This window comes from Cupressus sempervirens, chromosome 10 (genome assembly GCF_028749045.1).
Source record: "Cupressus sempervirens isolate cs-2001-9-10 chromosome 10, ASM2874904v1, whole genome shotgun sequence".
NCBI classification, from domain to species: domain Eukaryota; kingdom Viridiplantae; phylum Streptophyta; class Pinopsida; order Cupressales; family Cupressaceae; genus Cupressus; species Cupressus sempervirens.
The window spans coordinates 227,592,748-227,615,191 of record NC_143127.1 but is presented as its reverse complement, the minus strand read 5'-3'; the positions used below and the strand labels follow the sequence as shown (position 1 = coordinate 227,615,191).

Here is a 22,444-nt window from a genome sequence, read left to right as displayed (position 1 = left end):
GTACCTCGACTCCTCTTATATGGATACATCAATCACATTGGTTCTTCTCCTTCCTTGTTGGAGTAAACTCTTCATGCTATGGTACATAATAATACTCGTCCTGCTAAGTGAACGTACATGTCACTGCAAGTATACTTAGCACACTTCTGTCTCAGGTTACGAACATAAGGGTCGTTGCGGACAGAATACTTACTGAATACTTAGCATAAGACAGATCTCTTGTGTGTCTGGTGTGTTTGCACGCAAGCAACATTCTAATCATCCTAGCATTTATGCTTTGATGCTTATGTTAACTTGCTACATTAAAAAGGATAAATGTTTTGGTCATTTTGGCTTCTTATGCCTCGAACGCTTACATTTCATCTCGACAAAACTAGAACAGATGTCCTATTCATATTCCCATGATTGCAATGTCAGTGGGGACTGTATGACATATAGTGTTTCGCTATACGCTCAGTGATGATAATTGTCAAAGCTTGGTAACCAGACCTAGGGTTGCATCTAGCTTAAGGTTGCATCTAGCATAAGTTGGCATTGCATACTTCACTTGGCTAAGCACATGATTCGATTGCAAATCTGCTTCCGTCTTTTGTGACAAGGGATTGTTGGTCTTTTCAAAGTATCATGATTCTTCATGGTTGCACAAGCGTTCGGTTCTTTGGTTCGTCCTCTCGCACTCCTCGATGGGATACCTGTTATTGTCAAGCAAAAACATGAAACACTACATGAGGTCTCAGTCCATTCACATGTGCATTTCATCCATAATTCATAATTCATTTCATCTATACAACATCTCTAAACCAAATCAACTCTGCATCCATACATTGCATCAATGATTGCATCTCATAATCATAGCATAAACATCTCATGTACATCAAATTAAAAGATAGACAATGACAATGACATGTACACAGGATACTCGACTCAAAATCTCATATATATATATATATATATATATATATATATATATATATATATATATATATATATATATATATATATATATATATATATATATATCGGTATCAAAGAATATGTCAGTACAAAAATGAGCGCTACTCGAGCACTATCGATCAAAAATGATACAAAATGGTGTTGGCACACCAATCAATACATAGCTAGATCAAAAACTCAGAGACAAAAACTCAAGTCTATCTCTCCCCACCACCCTCACCTCCTGGAGGAGGGGACGACATATTTGGCCTGGTTGGTGGGCGCGCACCTCTTGAATCCCGAGCATACTGTGAAAATCAGGGCACCTGCTGAGCCTCATCGGGCACCACTATGGAGTAAGCTGCAAAGTAATAGGCCACTCGAGCCGCCTATAATCAGACCTCCTCCTGCAACTACTCTGCCCTCCACTCAACTGCCTGTAATTGCTCCTGTAGCCTAAGGATCTCGCAATCCCGCTCAGCTATCCTCGTGTCTCGTACGGCCACCTATATTTGCAAATCCCCTAGCTATCGAGAAGCCTGTCGAATTCGCTCTCTGGCCCTCCTCAGCGCATCCTGGGGCTCGACAGTAGGTTGGTCTTGCATCTCCTCGTCTAACTGCTCAACTTGCTGCTCAATCGGCGCCTGCTCCTCCGTGCGCAGTCTCTGCCGCTGACCCTGCTCTGTCCCACTGCCACTAGCACCTGGATCTAACCCCATCTTTCGGGGGGGAATCTGTACCTGCCTCACCCGGTGTCTCACCTACTCTGGTGGTCCCTGTGGTGGTTGTTGTGCTGGCTACTGTGCTGGTCCTTGCAGTGGTACCCTCTGTTGTATCTGTGGCCCGGGAGCTGCTATCCCTAATGGGTTTGTAAACCGTGGGAAGGGATGGCTAACAAAAGATGCCTGGTAGGTAGGCATCATCCCGTCATTTGCTACAGTCGGCAGATAGTCCTACTATGTCGCAACTAGGTTATACACATCAATCATCGACCTCCCTGGGTCCAACCTTGCCAACCACCCCCGCTCTAGATCTCTAGCTAACCGAGCATATGAACAATACTCCTGAGAGATGTCCTGTGGTCGCCCGTACTGTCGCCATATGCGAGTGATGGGAAATCTCTCAATAATCTAGGTCGCTCGGCTTATCAATGGCCGCGATGCAAACATCTAGCTCAACTCCTGAGGAGCATCATCCCAGTCCTCCGTCTCTCTCTAGGGCCGCCATACGACAGATATTAGGACATCGAGACGTGCCCTCCAGTGCTTAGTCTGCCCCGGACCTATCTGGGTAAGCTGGCCCCTATATCTGCAAATATATGACTCCATGGGCTCCCGTGCATCCTCAAAAATGGGTCTAGTAACCGGTAGGTGCTCCCATGCCCAAATCTGTAAAACATATACCCCAGCAACCATGCTCCTCCTCTCATGGTAAACAATATCGTGCATCTCATGAAACATATGGGCGAGCATGCATTGTCCCCACCCAAATCTCTCAGGAGCATCTAGCATCCTCAACAACATCACACCCCAACCAAACTCCAACCCATGCTGCCCTCTGTCTGGCACTAAGAAACAACTAATGAATATAGCCAAGACTGAAGCTAATCTATGTGTCGAGCCATATATATGGACAAGCTTGTCCCATGTGATGACTCGCCCTATAGCCAACTCTCTCTGGAAGATGGCTCACAGTGCCTCTGTACCTGCTCTCGACACTATGTCATAGACCACTCGCGGCCCATGGAATGGTATGCATAGGATCCGGTAGATGTCCTCTAGCGTGATAGTCATCTCTCCTTGGGGTAGGTGGAAAGTGTTCGTCTCCAAATGGAAACGCTCCACCAATGCGGTCAACAAGCCATGATTCACCAGCAATGTTGGGATCCGACATAGATATGATAACCCCAATCTGTCAATATGTGTCATGTCAGCATCATCCAGACTCCGCAACAGAGCTCCATAGGGCAGATAGTGGGACCTGAATGCAATGTCATCGAAGACAACCTGTACACACGAGCAAAAACATGCAAAAGTTAGTACCCACTCGACAAGTCAACAAGACGACAAACCAAAATGCAAATTTGCCACAAAATATCAAATATTCAACTTTCAATTTTGCCAAGGATGCCAGATTTTCACGCAGAAATGCACTTTCTCATGCAAGATTTCACATCTTCGCGCAAGAAAGCAAGTCCTCGGGCGAGGAACAACTAAGCAATGGGCGAAATGCGCCCAAAATCCCGTAGCTCTTGCATGAGAGGTGGGTATCTCCCGGGTGTGATTCCCCACCAGCGAACGCGAAGAAACACCGATCTGGTGTATCTTCGCACAAAGGAAGACTCGGTCCACGCGAGGAATGAAACCCTCGCACAAGAACCGATAGACCCAAATTGAAAAATGCAAAAAAATGTGCTAAATATGACTCGAAATGTGTGAAATTAAATGCGAAGTGGAATTATCCACTACTCACCGGAGGTCCGTAGTTCGCCAGCAGGCCGTTTTGTCGGGAGCACTCAAAACGATGCGTATGCACGGAAACTGCCATTCTCACCTCAAAGCTCTCTTCTTCACTAAAGACAAATGCACAAATGATTTGAAAATGACCCTTTGGGCCCTTATATAAGTCTTGACCTAATTTTTCAAAGTACTCCGATTTGCACAAAAATCACCCCTTGACTAATTCGACTGCTCTGAATCCATTTCCGGGATCAAATTCAAAATTTGACACACTTAAGTAGCTAAAAAACACATTTTAAAATTTTGTCCATACTTTTTTGATACTTTGTGACTCTCAGAACCTTTTCCACTCAAAATTCTTCAAATTTTCAAAAAAAATTCTGGAAAAAGTCAACTATGGTCAAATTTGGTCAAACGTGGTATTCTGGACTGCAAAATCATGCTGAATTGACTCCGAATTTTCTTCTGATCATTCCAATCTCTTCTATATTCTGCTAAATCTTGAATTTCTTCTATATCTCTCAATATTTTGCTTCACACATATTTCTAGTGTGTCATCTTTTGATTTCGCTCCCAAGGGGGCAAGATGATTACATCATTGAATCTAAATTTCAAATTGATCTAAATCTTCATCGCTCGGGGCATCTTGTTCCCATTTTATGTCCTCATTACTAGGGGCATTTCATCACTTGGGGCATCTTCTTCCCCCCCATCTCGCATCTTTGTCATCTATCTCATCTTTTGATCAGTTGATCAACCTTATAACATTTCTGGTTAGAGTTCGCTGGACAGGTATCAAGACAGGCTAAACCCCAACTCGTACGGATCAAGCCTAGTTCTAAGGATGATTCTACGACTCATAATTGGATCACGCTATCTTTTATAGACCAGTATTCAGATGTTCTATCTGGACTCTAGGGGATTAAGCTCCGTCCTGGAGATAATTCCAATTCTTGCTAAGGATTAAGCTTCGTTCTAGAGATGGTCCTAACTTTTGTCAAGAATTAAGCCTCGTTCTGGGGATAATTCTAGGCTCTTACTGTTGATCACTATTCAACAGATAGGTATTGGGACAGTCGAAACCCTAACTCCTGAAAATTGAGCCTCATTCTGAGAATAATTCTATGAATTGTGATCGATCTTGTCATATGTTCAATGGACAGGTATCGGGACAGGCTAAACCCTGACCCCTGAGAATTGAGTCTCGTTCTGGGAACAATTCTATGAAATTTGACAATCCTTGTGTTATCAATCTTGGTATTCAGATGTTTTATCTGGATCCCTTAAGATTAAGCTCCGTTCTGGAGATAATCTTTAAAATGCTTATCAATTTGGGTATCTAGGTGTTCTATCTAGATCCCTTAAGATTAAGCTTTGTTCTGGAGATAATCTTTAAAAGCTTATCAATTGGTTTTTGCGTCATCAAATTGCAAAATCAATCTCATTTCTTAATCTGTGCATCATGCTTTCTAATTTTCTTTGAATTGAACGTGTTGCTCGCACATCCATTCAAAGAGGGGCAAAATGTAATACCCCAAAATTGGCTCATTGCCATGTTAACCAATTCTAGTCTATTTGATCAACCCTAAAGTCCTACGTCACTAGGCAATTTTGATTCTGATAATCTCTACTCGACCTAAGTGTCAAATGTAGAAAATCATTAATCTATATTAATTTTTACTTTAATTAATTCTTGAATATTCATTGAATTGGCTAAATTAACCTTTTAATTTAATTAATTTAATTATAAGTCTTAGTACTTTAATTAAATTAAATTCACCCCTTTAGCTAATATACATGAGGAATTAAATATATTTGCCCTAAAGTCCCATGTCACTAGGCAATTCTGATTCTGATAATCTCTACTCGACCTAAGTGTCAAATGTAGAAAATCATTAATCTATATTAATATTTACTTTAATTAATTCCTGAATATTCATTGAATAGGCTAAATTAACCTTTTAATTGAATTAATTTAATTATAAGTCTTAGTACTTTAATTAAATTAAATTCACCCCTTTAGCTAATATACATGAGGAATTAAATATATTTGATTTAATTAAATATTTTTATTCTTGTTGGTGTAAATAAGTATTTACTTATTACACTTAAGTTTACTTAGGTTAATGCATTATTTAATTATTTTACATTATTTTATTATTTATTTAGGTGAGACACTTAGGAGTTTGTGTACTCTCATTAATGTACGCGACTCTAATTATGCACATGTTGTCTACAACACAGGAGTTTGCATCATTCACTGAGTTGTCCTGATGACAACACAATTATCCGCACTTTTCGTTTAGCACATGTTGTCTACACCATAGTTCCAAAAATCGCCATGAAATCGCTGAAATCGCCGAAATCGCGATAAGATTCATGGCTCCCGATTTTTTTGGAATCGGAAATCGCTGGTGGCGATTTTTTCGCATGAATCGCCTGAATCGCCAAAATCGGCGATTCATGGAAAAAATCGCCAGAATCGCCATCGGGTATCGCCAGAAATCGGCCGCGGCAGCAAGGATAGAAAGTTCAATTTTTTAAAAAAAACACATGTTTTATTTGCTTTCTAAGTTGACTTTCCTCTTTGTTATAACCCTAAAGAGCCTTCTATTTGCTTAGTATGAGTAGAAGAGAGGAAGAGTGAGAGAGAAGAAGAGAAAAGAGAATCCATAGGTTTCCAACCGGCAAGAAGGAAGAGCACCAAAGAGATCAGAAGTCCATTTGGGGAGGCCATAAATTGCATTGGGAGCATTAAGGAGTCAATATCAACACTCCTCAACTCATTTGCAAGAGGTAAGTGTTGGTTTTTTTTTTGCATGTTAGTGTAGTATGCATTTTTTGTTAAATTTTTTTAGTGTTCATTTGCAAATCTTGAATGTTTTTTATTTTTAGTTTTACTAAATTGCAAACTAGGGTTTGTTGTTTTGTAGTTTTTGTTTATTAGTTGCAAACTTTGATTTTTTACATGAATTTTTTTATTGCAGCAGCCCTTTGCTTTCATTTTCCAATTTCCACAATGGGTAAAAAAGATGAATGCTGGAAATATAATGAAGAGTTTCCTGGGAGAACCAAATATCAAACAAAATGTATATTTTGCAAAGAAAAAATAAATTCGGGAGGTATCTATAAATTGAAATACCACATTGCTGGCATACCTGGCCATGATGTCACAGTTTGCACTCAACAAACCGCTGAGGCAAAACGCTCTTGTTTAGTGGCATTAGAAAAAATTGAACAAGACAAGTTGACTAAGAAAATGCAACTTGAAGGGTTAAGAGGTATTGGCTCCCGTGCTCCCACATCCGCAACCGCATCTACATCTGCAAGTGCATCTGCATCAGCTTCCGCATCCGTAGGTTGTGTTGGGGAGGGTTCTTCTAGGCCTCCTTTTCATCCTAGTGCTAGTGCTCATGTGAGTGTTAGTGGTAGTCGGTCTCATACTGAGACAGAGTCCAACACCAACCTATTGCGGCCTAGAGTGCGGAAAAGCAGAATGGATAGTTACTTTGTGCCCCGCACTACTCCTGGCTCCCAACCCACGCTTGAGAGCATGGGTTTGAACAAGGAGATTCATGATGCTGCCAGAAAAGAGATTTGCAAATTCTGGTACTTTTGCAACATTCCATTTATTGCAGCCAGGTAATTGATTCTTTTTTCTTTGTTATCTTCAAAGTTAAAGTTAAAAGTAAAAGTAAAACTTTAATTATATCTACTTGTTTTATGATTTTAGTTTTTGACATCTAAATTTCTAATCAATATCATTATCTATTTGTGACAGGACTCCTTATTGGCAGAACATGATAGATGCAGTTGCCATTTGTGGTCCGGGGTTTAAAGCCCCAACTGAGGCTGAGTTGAGTGGATACCTCCTGGAGGAAATGGTTGAGGATATGAGGCATGAACTTGAGGACAACCGAAAGGAGTGGATCGAAAAGGGTTGCACCATCATGACTGATGGTTGGACAGATAGGAGGGGAAGAACACTCCTCAATTTTCTTGTATCCTGTGGAGGTGATTGATCATTCTACTTTCCTACATACATAATTTTGAATCGTGATTGACTATTTCAAATTTTGATTTGTTGATTGCTAATAGTAATTATAATTCGTTGTTTTGTTACTTGTAGTATATACCATGTTCCTCAAATCCATTGATGCTTCTGCTCATGTAAAAAACGCCACATACTTATGTGAGGTTATTGAGGAAGTTATAGTAGAGGTGGGGGAACAACATGTGGTGCAAGTGGTGACGGATAATGCAGCAAGTTATGTTGCTGCAGGTAAACTTTTAACTTTTTAAGTTTTGAAATTAAATTTATTTGAATTTTGAACTTTTTCTAATTCTAACTTAGAATTTCTAAGTTTCCTAAGTTCTAAGTTCTAACATGTTTGAAATTTGAATTTCTAATTATCTTAAAATTGTTGTAGGCAAACTTTTGATGGAGAGGCACCCCACCATATTTTGGTCCCCTTGTGCAGCACACTGCCTTGACCTCATGTTGGAGGAAATTGGCAAACTTGAGTGGGTCAAGTCATGTGTGGAAAGGGCAAAAAACATATGTAAGTTTATTTATAATCATTCATTTGTCCTTAGCACAATGAGGAAGTACACAGGAGACAAAGAGTTAGCTCGTCCAGGGATCACGAGGTTTGCCTCGAATTTCATCACCTTGCAGTCCTTGTTGACATCAAGGGATGATTTGAGGAGCATGTTTGTTGGGCGGGAGTGGATTTCATCTTCCTATGCTACGACCACTGCAGGGATAGATGTGGTGGATTGCATATTTGATGATGATGGTTTTTGGAAACCTGCTAGAGAAATACTTAAGGTAATTTTATTGCAATTTAACATTTAATATTTTACAGTTTACTATGCTAATTGTTTAATGATTTAGTTTTACCTTATATTATTGAATTATTCTATGTTTAAGTTTTGACTCAAATTTTTGTTTTACTTTATATGTAGGCCACTGAGCCTCTTGTATCTCTCCTACGAACTGCTGATGGGGAGAAGCCCTCTATGGGCTACATATATGAGGGCATGGATAGGGCCAAGGAGGCCATTAAAGCTCAGTATGCAGGAGTGCAGGAGAAGTATGCCCCTATTTGGGACATCATTGATAGGAGATGGCAGAATCAGCTCCACAGACCCATCCATGCAGCAGCTTACTTTTTGAATTCGGCATTTCGTTTCCGTCCTGACTTCAAGGCGGATGAGGAGGTTCTCACCGGATTATATACAGTGATCCAGAGGTTGAGTACTGATGAGGATAGCAGTGCTGCAATTATTGAGCTTGATAAGTTCAATAATAAAGAAGGGCCACTTTTCTCTAGCAGGGTAGCCATAGATGCTCGGGAAACAATACAGCCAGGTAAAAATTAAATAATATATTCAATGTTCATGAATCTAGATTCTAAACTTAAAGTTGATTATGTAATTTTAGAGTTAACTTGTAATTTGTAATTTGTAAATGAGACTAATTATTTTTATTTTCCCTTATTTCAAATAGATGGTGGCAAATGTTTGGGGCCACAACCCCAAAACTTCAAAAAATTGCCATTCGTATTCTGAGTCAGCCAAGCAGCGCTTCTGGATGTGAGCGCAGTTGGTCCATGTTCGAGCACATCCACTCGAAGAGGAGAAACAGGTTGACAGTGCAAAGGTTGAATGATCTTGTCTTCGTTCATTACAACCTCCGTCTTAGGATCAGACAGATTTTGGGCACTGACTCCTCTCCGATCATTCTGGAGGAGATTGATCCAGAATCAGAGTGGCTCACAGAGGTTGTAGATCCAGTCTTCACTGAGGAAGACCGTGCGTGGATTGACCAGGTGGATATAGAGGCTGAGGCAGCTAGAGCACGTTCTTCAGGCATTGGTAGACGCACACGTGCACGCACAGACACAGGCCCTAGCGACATTCGTGAGCCCATCTTATATGCGGGAGATATGGCTCGACAGTCCTCTAGGACCTACATTAGACGCCTTGCTACTAGGCAGACTGGATACTCAGAGGCTGAGGCTGAGGCTGTAGCCGAGCTTGAGGATGATGTTGAGGATGATGATGACTATGAGCCTGAGGCTTGAGCTGAAGCCTTGTTTTTATATTTTGTTTACAGATATTGATACTGAATCATTGATAGACATATGTTTCAAAGTTTCAAACTTTCATGGATCTTCATCTTAGATTCTTACATAAATTTATGATTTGATGTCTTATGGATCATCTTACATACATTCTATGATTTAAATCATTATGATCATTTGATTTCTATTTACTTCAGCTAGCCTACAATTTACATTTTAGAATCTTAGATAACATAGTTACGTATGTGATGGATTTTATGTTTCATGTTTATGTATGTTAAGTTTTAACTTCTATTTGATGATGTTATAGTGTGCTTAAGTTATATTCAATAAAGGGTGCATGAAATAAGTTTTAAATTGTTAAAATCTTTAAATTTAACGGGTTTTTTCAAATTTGCCGATTCATTGCCGATTCATTGCCGATTCACGATTCGATTCGACCTTGCCGATTCCGATCCGATTCCGATTCACGTTTCTTTGGTCTACACTACTGATTTGCGTGCTACACCATTGTAGGCTTATCCTTACATCATCGCACTTAATTTCGTGCTTAATGGAGGATAACCCATATCTGGTGGACATGTGCCTAGTTGTATGACTTATCATGTTGCTGACTTCTATGCATTCTAGAAGCTCTCTTGAGGCCTTTATATACAGGCACTCCTAGTGTACTCTCAAACTGGCATATTGAATGAATATTGTCATTTTGATCATACTCTTTATTTTGGTCTACTATTTGCTTGTGTTTGAGTTCCTTGGTCTTGGGTGAATTCTGGATTAAGCCAAATTCTTACATGGTATCAGAGCTGAAGGAGATTCTCATCACATAGCTATTCGAGAACGTTCATGCTTCAACACCTCGACACGAATCCGGAGGATCTGCAAAAATTGGGAGCGTCTAGAGCCAAATCTCACCATTGCGTCCGGAGTGTCGATTCGGTAAAGATCAACTATAAATTTGCCTATGTTGGGTGAAAGTTGATCGTGAGGCAAAAATTTTTTGCAAATCGAAACCCAGAGGCCCCGATTTACAGATCGGGTATGATCTTTTTTGGATCTATTTAATTGGATTTTTGGATTTGAATTATTTTTATCTCTACAATTTCTCTGTTATTTTTGGAATTATTTTTCCAGTCGGGAAGGCAGAGAATTTTTTTGCAGAACCGGGCTGTCAGATCCCGGCTCTGCAAATTTGGCAAAATATTTTATTGTTATTTCGCAAGAATATTTCTAAGTGGGCAAGTCTATATTATCTTGACCCTAAATCAACTGGTCGTACTACGCATCAAATCCGAGTAGCGGCACAATACACTCACCGGCGAATATTCCTTGAAAAACTCGACAATTCTAGCCCCTCACCGGCACCCATCCATACGCAGCGGGCTTCTTCGTTGCATAAGTCGTGGGCTTTTGTATTTAAAAGCTTCCATCAAATGTTTTCCCACAAATGTGGGATTTAACATTGCAAATCCGGCATGAGCAGTAAATACCGGCACCTGAGCTAGAATATACCAGCCACGAAAAGAGAATCCCAGAAGCAATTTGTAGATTCCGTCCCAGCGAGACAGCATCCAATTCTGGCGCAATTTTCAAGTGACCAATACTGCGTCGACGTGAACGCTATTTCCCACCCATATTGCGCAGTTACAAGCCACATGGCACTCAAAAATTGTGCCACGAGGTGACCTACAGCAGAGGACACGCAGTGATTATTTATTCGCTAGACCTTGCATTCGGTCAGCTCTCCACGTGGTCCTGCATCATCATCTGCGTCACCAGACCGTACACCAAGTCAGCGACACATTAGCAGTACAACATCCCAGTCACCTACACAGTACGCGTACATTTCTTGCCAAGTCATTGACTGTACAGTATGGATTTTACCACATCACGCATCCGTACAATTCCGTACAGTTGACGTCATCACTAGCCATAAGGTTGTGACATCATCGTCGACGTCATCAATGGCCATAAGGTTGTCGACGTCATCAAAATCACTAGTCTAAATTTGACAGCCGTTTGGATGTCATTTCAAGGCAAAATTGAACTGTTGCAATGGTCGTATGACCGTCAAATTTAACCCAGTCATTCACTGATGCAACCCCTCTCCAGATTGATTTTGGATTTTGCAGTCCGACTTCGAGAGGCCATAACTCGAACATCCGAACTCCAAATCAAGTGCAATTTTTTTTGAAATTGGGTAGAATTTCCTAAATTTTTCAGTGGTGCTGTTCTTTTCTAGTTTTGGTGCACGGATTGTTCAGAAATTGCATTTTTTAGCAATTGTACCTACATAATCCTACATTTTGCAACTTCAAACGCTCCGTACGGGCACATCTGGAGTCGAAAACAAGTTCCCTTTTTTTTTAATGTGTATTATTTTTCGTCTACTTTCCAAATCTACTATCAGATTATAAGGTTGTGTGGACAAAAGTGTAACTTTCAGCAATAGGGTCTTTCTTTGCTTTGTAATGCTTCAGAATTGTAGCACATTGTAAAGTTTTAGATTTGTAATCCATTAAGAGGTTGTAACAAGCAAAATCAGAAGTCCACGAAGGCCAAAATTGGCAAGTGGCCATTGTAATCGCACTACTAATAAAGTGCCCAAAGCATCTATTTTGGGGGGGTTTCTTGATTTAGTGAAAAGAAGGGGTGTTCTTGGTGTTGTGTTCTCCCTTTTCTGCACTTTTCTTTCATTTTCTGCATTATGGGCAACTTTAAGTTTCCTAAATTAACTCCTCATAACTATGCTACATGGTCAATCAAAATGTGGTATCACTTAATGCATAATGGAGTTTCACAATATGTAGATGGTACTCTTCCTAAACCAGTAGGTGATAATGTTTCAGCAAGTGATATTTCAGATTGGGTAGCAATGTATAGGAAAGCCCTAGGTGATGTATGTTTGGGGGTAGATGATAAGATCATGTATCAAATCAAGAAGTGTTCTACATCCAAGGAAGCTTGGGATACCCTCGAAAACCTTTATGGTAAAGTGTCTGAAGAGGATGTTTTCAAAATTGAAGAATGAGCTTGTCTCCTTAGATCCTAAGTCATATGACTCAATACAGGATTTCATCATCAAGGTGAATGAACTGAGGACGAAGCTTACTGATTGTGGGAGTTCTATCAAAGATGACAGATTTATCTATCTCATACATAACAAGCTGCCATCGAAATATTCCACATTTGTATCTTCTTTTAACACCTCTAAGACTACCTTAGGGTCTACCTACAAGAAAGTCACTTTTGATGAATATGCTAAATTGTTGGATGATGAAGAAAAAAAGTTGAAATCAATGAGCATTCTCGAATCACCTTAGTCTAAAGCATTGGTGGCCAACAATGAGGGTTCTCAAAATTCAACTGGACAGTCTTAAAATAAAGGAAAGGGTAAGAAGAAGTGGAAGAATAAATCTGAGGATGCAGAAAAGACAACACCACAATCCAATCAACAAGGCAAGTCCTCGAATTCGAACAAGAAGGGGGACAACAATAAGGAGAAGAAGAAGTGCGCTTATTGCAAGAAATCGAGTCATGAAGAGCATTAGTGTTATCTTAAAAAGATTGATGAGTTGACCAACATCATGAAGAAACATAATGTTCCATTGTCTAATGCTTATAAGGAGAAAGGGTCTTCTTCAGATTCAAAGGGCAAAGGGCAAGCACTCATGGCAAATTCAAACTCTTCAAAGGAATGGATATTTGACTTAGGTGCCTCATATCATATGGGTTCTTCAAAGGAGGATTTTTCTTCAATGAAGTAGTCCAAGGTACCGCACATCTTCATGGGAGATGATAGCAAAATAGAAGTTGAAGGGAAAGGAAACGTGGAAATGGAAAATGAAGAGTTTCAAGATGTTCTCTATGTTCCAAACCTAAGTTCAAATCTCCTTTCAATCTACCAAATCACTCACCTCGGAGATGGACATAGAGTTGAGTTCCTTCCTGACTCAGTAAAAGTACACAGTCTCAAAGATGATTCCTTGGTTGCAGTGGGGAAAATGAATCGTAACAAAAGGTTGTACTCTTTCTCTCATTTTGTACCCAAGTCTCTTTCAGAGGCCTTTTTATCACAATCAAATTCAAACATGCAATTATGGCATGAGCGGTATGGTCATCTTGACTTCCGCTACCTTCAGCAACTTTGCACATACAGAATGGTCAAAGGTCTACCTCAAACCAACTTTTCTAAGGGTGAATGTTCAACAGATTTAGTGGATATGCATCCAAAGGGAAAGCTACAGAGAGGGAAGTCTTCAAGAGCACCAGGTGTTCTACAGATGTTTCACATGGTATTAACAGGTCCTTTTGCAGTCAGCTAAGGTCGCTACATACTGACCTTTGTAGATGACTTTTCAAGATACACTTGGGTCTATTTTCTTCATAATAAGAATGAAGTGTTGGACAAGTTTCTAGCCTTCAAGACTCATGTAGAACGGAAATCCACGAAAGCCATCAAAATACTCCGAATGGACAATGGAAGCATGCATGTGAACATAAGACTTATGGACTTTTGCAAACATGAGGGCATTGATCTTCAGACTCCGGCAGCATTCAGTTCCCATAAGACAGATGTTGCAGCTTTGAGGATCCGAACTCTTAAGTCTATGGCAAGTTGCATGATAAATGCCAAGTCTCTAGATCCACCATTAGAAGTTGAAGCAATCTCTAGTGCCACTCACATTCTTAATCGTTCTCCTCATCCAACTTTGGATGGCAAGACTCCTTTTGAGGCATGGTGCGGCAGAAAACCTATTGTGACACATTTCAGAGTCTTCGGTTGTCCTGCATGGGCAAACAGATCATCCAGGGGATGCAAGGCACAGTCATCTCGGCCTTGTACTTTCATTGGTTATGAAGACAGTGTGAAGGCATACAAACTTCTAGATCCAGCGACACATCAGCTTTTTGTGGAGAAGGATGTATACCTTGAGGAAAGTTCACCAAGCTTGTCCTCTCATCCTCTTCGCACATCATTCCGTGTGGAAACTGATAGTGACACCAGCGACAGTGCTTCAACAGATTTAAACACGTGGGGTTCTATCGACAGTTGCAGCAAGAGGTCACTACATCAGTTCAGTCCGCATGCATACATAGCCACAGTGATAGGTTCAGAACAGTAGGGTACATCCAGTCTTCCAGATACAACTTCAGTGACAGATTTGGGGGACAATATTAATGATCTGCCTCTTCTTCTTGACGCATAAACACCTTCTTTAGTTGTCATGAGGGTTCCATCCGACTCTCTTGTTCATTCTCTACATGATTGATCCTCACAGGTTGAAGTGATTGTGGATACTTACGATCAGTAGTTGCAACAGGGTTCTTCATCAGTTGCAGAGACAGATAGTTCTTTGAGACAGGTTCTTCAGCCAGTTGAGCAGGTTTTAGAGACATCATCTATCCATGGGATTCTTTCCATGCATAGTGCAAGCGTCTCATTTGTACCCTTGGCATTGTTTCTTCCTAAGGGGAGAAACACCATTTTGTTGGCTTGGATCAGCTTCTTCATCGAAGCAATCACTATTTGGCATTCTTCTTGGGGGGGGGGGGGGGGGTGGCTATCCTGTCTCTCTTCCTCTTCTCATCATTCTCTTATGTATATACTGGATGTATGTCGTAATGGGGGATCTTGATTACTCCATCCATCCATGCATCTCTATTTATCTCTCTTTTTGGGGGAGGGTTTTTCCCATGAGGTTTTCCCTCTTTCTCTGCTTTATGAGAGATTGCATATTATTAATTACATGGGTACCTAACATGGCCTAATAGTCGAAACCCATTCTGCATTCCATCCTAGATTTCGTAAGCTTAAGGGCATTCCCCTAAGTTGCACTTAAAAGGGGGTGTTGGTGTAAATAAGTATTTACTTATTACACTTACTTAAGTTTACTTAGGTTAATGCATTATTTAATTATTTTGCATTATTTTATTATTTATTTAGGTGAGACACTTAGGAGTTTGTGTACTCTCATTGATATATGCAACTCTAATTATACACATGGTGTCTACAACACAAGAGTTTGCATCATTCACTGAGTTGTCCTAATGACAACACAGTTATCTGCACTCCTCATTTGGCACATGTTGTCTACACCACTGATTTGCGTGCTACACCATTGTAGGCTTATCCTCACATCATCGCACTTAATTTCGTGTTTAATGGAGGATAACCCATATCTAGTGGACATGTGCCTGGTTGTATGACTTATCATGTTGCTGACTTCTATGCATTCTAAAAGCTCTCTTGAGGCCTTTATAAACAGGCACTCCTAGTGTACTCTCAAGCTGGCATATTGAATGAATATCATCATTCTAATCATACTCTATTTTGGTCTACTATGTGCTTGTGTTTGAGTTTCTTGGTCTTGGGTGAATTCTGGCCTAAGCCAAATTCTTACAATTCTAATTATTGAATTTAATTATTCAATTTATAATACTCAATTATGAGGTCATATTTAATTGCTTTAAATCAGATATCTTCTCCAATATTCTCTCTTCAGTTCAAAAATAGAAACTCTTAGTTAACTAAAATCGAAAAAGGAAACAAATTAGTTAATTCCTTATTCCACTAAAAAGAAATCAGTTAACTTCCTTTTCTTAAGGAAACTTTCCATTTTAACTGAATGTCATTTCTAATCTCGACCGTTCATCCCAATTAATCTTGACCATTGATGGATTTTGGGAACTCTATTTAAAAGACTTCTAATCCCTCATTACAAAGGCTGGAAATTGGAACCATATAGAATTGTTGTTGAATTAATTACTCATTTTAGCTTTCATACTTGATATTTTAGCATCATTTAGATTAAAATGCATACATTTAGCTTAATTTCTCTTATTGCTTAGTAGAATAAATTGCATATCATTTAGATTAACTGCATAACTACATACTTTGCATAAACCCTTCATACTAGATGGTCTAGTTGCCTGCTTCTCAATCTGAGAGCACATAGGCGAAATCCTCCTAGTTAGAAGATAACAGGTCGCTCTGTCGGGCGTCTTGGATAAACGACTCCATGTTTATTCCAGGATGATTCCACAGGTAAAGACCATGTTGAAGTGTGTGTGAGGATCTAAGGCCCGCATTTCACATATACAATCAATACATTCTTGCTCCTTGAAGTGATTAAGCAAAACCTTACAATCGTCTGATGTGGCTAATGTGACTTCATTTCCACATAAATAAAGTCTACCACATGTTTTGGATGAAGAAAAATACAACCTATTATGCTTTACCAAATGCATAGGTTCAAGCTCAGTTCTGAAGTTCCAATTCTATTCTTAAACAAGTTGCAAGATAACTGCTACTAGTGTCTGCACCCTCATCTGCTGATTTCTTTGCCTCATGATTGATGATCTGTTCCTGTAGTTTATTGTAGTTCTAGGTCTCATCTTTCTTCCTTCCAAAAAAACATGGACCTAACAAGTTTTGGAATAAAAGTTTGAGTTTTCTCCCCTTTGTGATGTTCTAGCTTGAACTGAATTCTGCAATGCTACTCCAGAATTGCAGCCCTTTCCAACAACTTGATCATTTTCTTGGCAACTGCCATGCTTAATAGCAACATATTCTTTTGTCTTGGATAGAAATTGATCTTTCCCCGTTTGCCATGGATCTTCTACTTCTCTCCATTTTCCACAGGCGGGCAGATTGTTAGCTCCGATACCACTATAGAAGCCCGTACTAATTGCACAAATAACAGGAAAAAAAACCCTGCAGCAACAATTTTATTCTTTTTACATTTTTATAATATCTTGCTAACAACAATCATTCAAATGGAAGTCTACCAAGTTATACAACTTGTTGGGTATTCCCATCTAATAAACTACATGCTAATTGATATGTACTGCTCTTGAGGGTTTCTATCCCCATGATGGTAGTTACACACCTAAAGGGTTTCATCCACGAAACACCCAGCTGCTGTAATAATGTCACAAACACTGAAGTGAGAGTTAAAATGTTTCTTGAATTTGCAAAGGTGACTTCTCTTCTGCCTTGTGCTCTGTGTTATGAACCCATCTCTCAATGATCTTCATTCACGAGAAGTCAGCCCATGCTTAATAGAGCAATCCTTTCCTCAATTTCAGTGCTTAATTGAGCAGTTGTTTACTTGATTTCACAATACAACTGAGCAGTTTTCTCCAATTGATGGTAGTTTCTAGGCAGTCAACTGATAAAGTCAATTCTCACTCACTGTAGAAACAAAACAGTTAACTGACCACTTTATCCTAGTCCACTGCAGACCTACCAATGTGACAACACACCAATCTCACCTCAATCCTGACTCCTACCTATCTAACAGAAGCTACAACACCCATCAATGCTACGTCTATGCTGACAGACCACTCTGTCAAAATGGGGACATACTCCGCAATATCATATTTGGGTATGTCTCAACAACAAGAGTCCCATGCCTCTCTTTCCTCCTGTCCTTTTCTCTTCAGCTTTGGTGGTTCTGGATATAATTCTGATACATCTTATGATTTAGTTGTCACTTGGCTTGGATGTTATACAAGTAAGGCTGCAGATCTTCTATGGGATCGAGTGACACTGTGCTTCCTAGTGCCAACGTGGGTGTTCCAGACTCTTCAAAGGCTTGCAAACAATTGGTGTGACATACTCTGCTTCATTACAAAAGGTGTTGAATACCAACACAAATAATGCTGATTACCCTTCTTGTGAATTATTTTAGAAGATTCATGGGAAATATTTGTAGCAGAAAACAGACTGAAACATGCAAGACTTGTTTAAAAATACCAAGAACACAATGATAGAGTGAAACCTAAGTTGCCAGTTCGAATTCAAGTTCTAGATTCGGGTTTGAAATTCGTTCAAAAACGTTTTCGGTTGGGTTTGGATTCATTTTGGGTTTGTCTGTGCAAAAATATAATTACAAAAGAAATGTATGTTTTTTTAACATGTATGCAGCAAATAAGTTAATACACCACTATGCTAATATTAGCACTCCTTGAGCAATGGCAAACAAACAAGAAAGTCTAGCAATGGAGGTAAGAAGTTTTCTATTTCATTCACAAATGCACAAATTGCATAGAAAACAACCTTTTTGGCCTTTTTAGGGTTGGAGGGTTGAATAGACCAAATTAGGCAATAAAAAACGTTATTAAAAAGTCAAAAACAAAAAATTCCGCCCAGGCTCATCCACTGGAAATCAAATTCGCTGCAAACTCTTCCAAATTCCTCCAGGGTCCTTCTGTCAGAATTTGCAGCAAATTTTGGCAACTGTGGCAGAGCTAGTAACAAATTTGACAGGGACCTGAATTTGTCCAGATACGAACCCAACTTGGAGGGGTCTGGGAGCAAATATGGTAAAATATGGTAACTTAGAGTGAAAACATAAAACAAGTAAGTTGGTAAGGTACCTGCAGAAAATGATCAGTTGAAGATATTGAATGGCCAACAAATTTAGGAGTACTTCTTTAAGAGGCCGGTGCTCTTCTTTTAGATATCCAGGTGCATTTTAACTTATGAGTAAGATATATAAATAAGCTAAGGAAACAAGGATAGAAACTCCTTGGTAAATCTGCGCATCAAATTCATTAATTTTATAAAAAATAAAGAACTATAGAACATACCATTGCTGCACCTTCTGTAACAGCATGCCTTGTTCGCTCCCGCTCTTCATAGGATTCATCTTCTTGGGACTTTTCATTGTCAAGCTTTCGTTTTCCTCCAGACCAAGACCAGTCTTGTTCCACAGGTTCATTTGACCTCGGAGGAGGAACTTTAAGAACTGAAGGTCCCCCGTTGTATCCATGCCTGCTCAAAGCTTCATAATCTATTATTGGTTTTCTTCTCTCTTCTTCAATTTTTCCTGAAAAGTCAAACAATATTCTTCCTAGTTTCAGACAACTCAAAAACTAACAATACCAAAATTTGGATACACTTATTTAACACATTCTCACAATAGCCTTCAACAACAAATATGATTATGCTACTGCATTTATTGCCTAAATGCAATCAAACTTTTTGCAACTAATGAGGCAATAGAAAGATAAAAGACTCTTCTATTACATTTCAGCTTTGTGGATAGTCATTTCCAAGAAGTTCTTCAAAAACATTATGAATGCCTGCTTTCTGAATTTGCATACCCCCAAATCTGACAAACTTGCATATAAGTTGCAGAAGGGACTTGCATCAGTTCGTTGATTTATATGATTGATGTCAAATCACATTAACTCATTCCAACTTTATGTTTAAGAGAATCTCCTGCAGCAACTAAGTTGCCCCAAATAAATGAAATCTTACACCTCCATCAGAATATTGCATAAGTAGTAAATGATATTCAGTTAGCAAGGCTTCAAAAGCTGCCAATTAAGAAAGGTCTCAGGAAAACAATGCTGATAGTAGATTGCCTTAGTATGACAAAATCGGGGAAAGAGGGGATGCAAAAAAGACAAGAAAGCAAGCACAAGGTGATTTTTTTAACTGTTTGGTCCACAGAGATGGGGTGTAGTGTTCCAGGTTCAAAATATCCTCATGCTATAAAACCACACATAATTGTCTTAAAAGTGTGCAAGGCTGTCGTGTACCGATAACTGAGTACATTCCCCCATGACACATCTCTACAAGTCTGAAGGTATTGAGGAGAGCTTGATCACTTAAAAGATCTAAAATGCAGGGAAAAGGAAATCTAAATTTCGAAAAAAATCATTATTGATTTAATAACTCGTCATTGACTGGCAATTACAGTAGAATTACCATCTAATTATCTGTTCACGTCTACAGAGATGTGCTAAATGGCACGAAATATACCAGCAGTACAATCTCCACCTTGAGCTGATCTTTTGCTTGTATTTTTATCAATGTGCTTCTTCAACGTCTGTTCATCCTCCTCTGAATCCGAACTCGAAGAATCGTCACTGGACAAGGAAGAGATAGGATCCATAGCATTCCAAGGTCGCGCTTCCCTCATGGTGAATCAACCCAAAATTACTGAAAGTTTCCACTTGATTCAACAAAAAACATGGCTGAATTTAATCAAACGTTCAAGCACCGTAGAATTTGTAATATAAATTGAACCAATGCGTAAGCAGGGCTCCCTATTGACTATAAGCAGTACCAAAGAACCAGTTCAATCTCCATTAGACTCTAACCCAAGAAAATCACACCTAACCCTAACCAACAGCGAATAACTCGAACCAAAATAATGGGATAACCATGTATACATCCTAGTTGCAGAAACACATAGTAAATAGAATGCGTAAAATTGATCAGGAGATAGTTTGAAGAACATTCGTCGAGAGGAGGGAAATTCTTACCTGGTGACTTCAAATTGGAGTGTACAAACTATTCTAGGCCTGCAAATGTTGAAAGCCAGAAAGCCTAGAGTTTTCAGGAATATTTCCCAACAAATTAGAAGGAAGAAATTTACATCGGCATATTACGGGTAAAAGAGCAGTGGATACTGTCTATGCTTTCACCAGAAAATCATATACAGTTATCATATTTATGAATTATAGCTCAATGAATTTAATTAAAAATTATATGTTATATTAATATTATAATAGTTAGTTTTTTTTTTAAGGAAAAAGGTAATTTAAGTAATTGAATAAGTTTATTAGTACTAATAGTGTATGGCTATTAAGGTATTTGTAAAAAAGTATTGGACCAATTATACAAGTTTTTGATTGTCAAAACAAAATGGTAATGGGATAATAGAAATATGTATTACTCTTATTTACATTTGTGTGTTGTCATTAGTGCAAATCTATGATGAAGAAGAAGGTCGGTTAATGGACAATGGAGAGGCTGATAAATCCTAGCATCAAATAGTTATGGACACCGAATGAAGTTTAAGTCAGCAAGCAGAATGAGTACCAAGCGCAGTGATAACCACGTTGTATGGTAATTGAGTACAGTTAGGACTGAGCATGGATATTACTAAAAGTCAACAAGTTTACCAAGCGGTTGAACCTATATATACCGAGTAACATAGGAAGCATATGAATATTTGCAAATGCACAAAATTTCATGTAGTTGAATCCTACCGAGATGGGAAATGGTTTACACAAATCGAGGCAAAGATTAGGTAAGATTTGTTGGAATTGAAATATGACTAGATCACTAGACGCAAGTATTGACCAATGAAATAAAGAGGCAAAATGTTCTTGATGGTAAGGATGAATGTAGATCATCGATCTAATCAATCGTGTATTCCAAAAGTTTATAACCCCTAATTAGGTCACATATTATGGAAGCCAAATATTTTCTACATAAAGAGGGATTGAAATCAAAATAAAAATTGATGAGAGAGGAAGTTATGCTAAGAGAATGGCAACCTGATAATATTGTAGTAGAATAGAGCTATTGAGCAATGATTAATGGCATATTAGTTGAAATCAGTCACTAGAAGGTGATATCAGTACACCATAGATCATATCTAAATGAGGCAAAGTAAGTTGCACATTGTTAGATCACTTTACTATTACTTTCTTACCATTGTAGCAGAAAATCTCTTAACAGGGCAAATATAACAATCTTTGTGTAAAATCTCCTGACCGAGTACACACTTGAAGAGTGTTGCTAAATCCTTTAACAAAGTGGATTTTAACAAATCCTATTGTATTACTCCTAGTAGAGTAAGTCAACAAAAGTGATATTTTAGTGTGCCCTAACATGCAACCTTATTATTGCCATAGTGAAGGATATGTGGGTGTCATCCCCACAACAATTTTCCCTCTAACCAAGGGTTTCTACATGACCAAATCTGAGTGTCAAATGTGTTAAATGTGTGATGATCGCATGAGATGTTATTATTGTTTTAGTTCTTATATTGCTTAATGTTATTATGATAACACATGCAAACCAAGTTCAATAATGTAGAGGGTAAAAGAAGGTGTAAAAGTTTCAAGAGATATTGATTCACCCCCTTGCAGGGTTTCCACAATAGATAAAGATAATCATGTTGTTATTCCTCTCAAGGATACTATGTCTATTTT

General features: G+C 38.9%; 3 protein-coding genes across 4 annotated transcripts in view; 2 read left to right on the top strand and 1 right to left on the bottom strand.

The window, feature by feature from the left end:
- Positions 1-20,924, bottom strand: part of LOC149533454 (uncharacterized) — a 48,769-nt gene extending 27,845 nt beyond the window's left edge. Inside the window, exons 1-3 of the mRNA XM_089803807.1 lie at positions 20,765-20,924; positions 20,259-20,451; positions 19,079-19,317 (exon numbers count right to left, since the gene is read on the bottom strand). Of these exons, the coding sequence (XP_089659933.1) occupies positions 19,079-19,317; positions 20,259-20,418 (399 nt within the window). The 5' untranslated portion in view covers positions 20,419-20,451; positions 20,765-20,924. The remainder of the gene's footprint in view (positions 1-19,078; positions 19,318-20,258; positions 20,452-20,764) is intronic.
- LOC149533456 (uncharacterized) lies at positions 5,179-7,485 on the top strand. Of its 2 annotated transcripts, XM_089803806.1 has the most exons (3): positions 5,179-6,188; positions 6,380-7,034; positions 7,174-7,484. In XM_089803806.1, exons 2-3 carry the CDS (start codon positions 6,412-6,414, stop codon positions 7,412-7,414), a joined length of 864 nt encoding a protein of 287 aa, XP_089659932.1. In that variant the 5' UTR covers positions 5,179-6,188; positions 6,380-6,411; the 3' UTR covers positions 7,415-7,484. The 2 variants fall into 2 exon arrangements, with proteins under 2 accessions (XP_089659932.1, XP_089659931.1); XM_089803805.1 differs by having other exon boundaries at positions 5,179-7,034; positions 7,174-7,485.
- LOC149533455 (uncharacterized) lies at positions 7,515-8,896 on the top strand. Its single transcript, XM_089803804.1, has 3 exons — positions 7,515-7,674; positions 7,823-8,223; positions 8,361-8,896. The coding sequence occupies exons 1-3, from the start codon at positions 7,530-7,532 to the stop codon at positions 8,775-8,777; spliced, it is 963 nt and encodes a 320-aa protein (XP_089659930.1). The 5' UTR covers positions 7,515-7,529; the 3' UTR covers positions 8,778-8,896.
- Positions 20,925-22,444: the final 1,520 nt, after the last annotated feature.

Coding starts and splice junctions, on each gene's coding strand:
- LOC149533456 (XM_089803805.1), top strand. CDS start 6,361: ATGAATTTTTTTATTGCAGCAGCCCTTTGCTTTCATTTTCCAATTTCC. Junction 7,035..7,173: donor ATTCCATTTATTGCAGCCAG/GTAATTGATTCT, acceptor TATTTGTGACAG/GACTCCTTATTGGCAGAACA.
- LOC149533455 (XM_089803804.1), top strand. CDS start 7,530: ATGTTCCTCAAATCCATTGATGCTTCTGCTCATGTAAAAAACGCCACA. Junction 7,675..7,822: donor AGCAAGTTATGTTGCTGCAG/GTAAACTTTTAA, acceptor AAATTGTTGTAG/GCAAACTTTTGATGGAGAGG. Junction 8,224..8,360: donor CTGCTAGAGAAATACTTAAG/GTAATTTTATTG, acceptor CTTTATATGTAG/GCCACTGAGCCTCTTGTATC.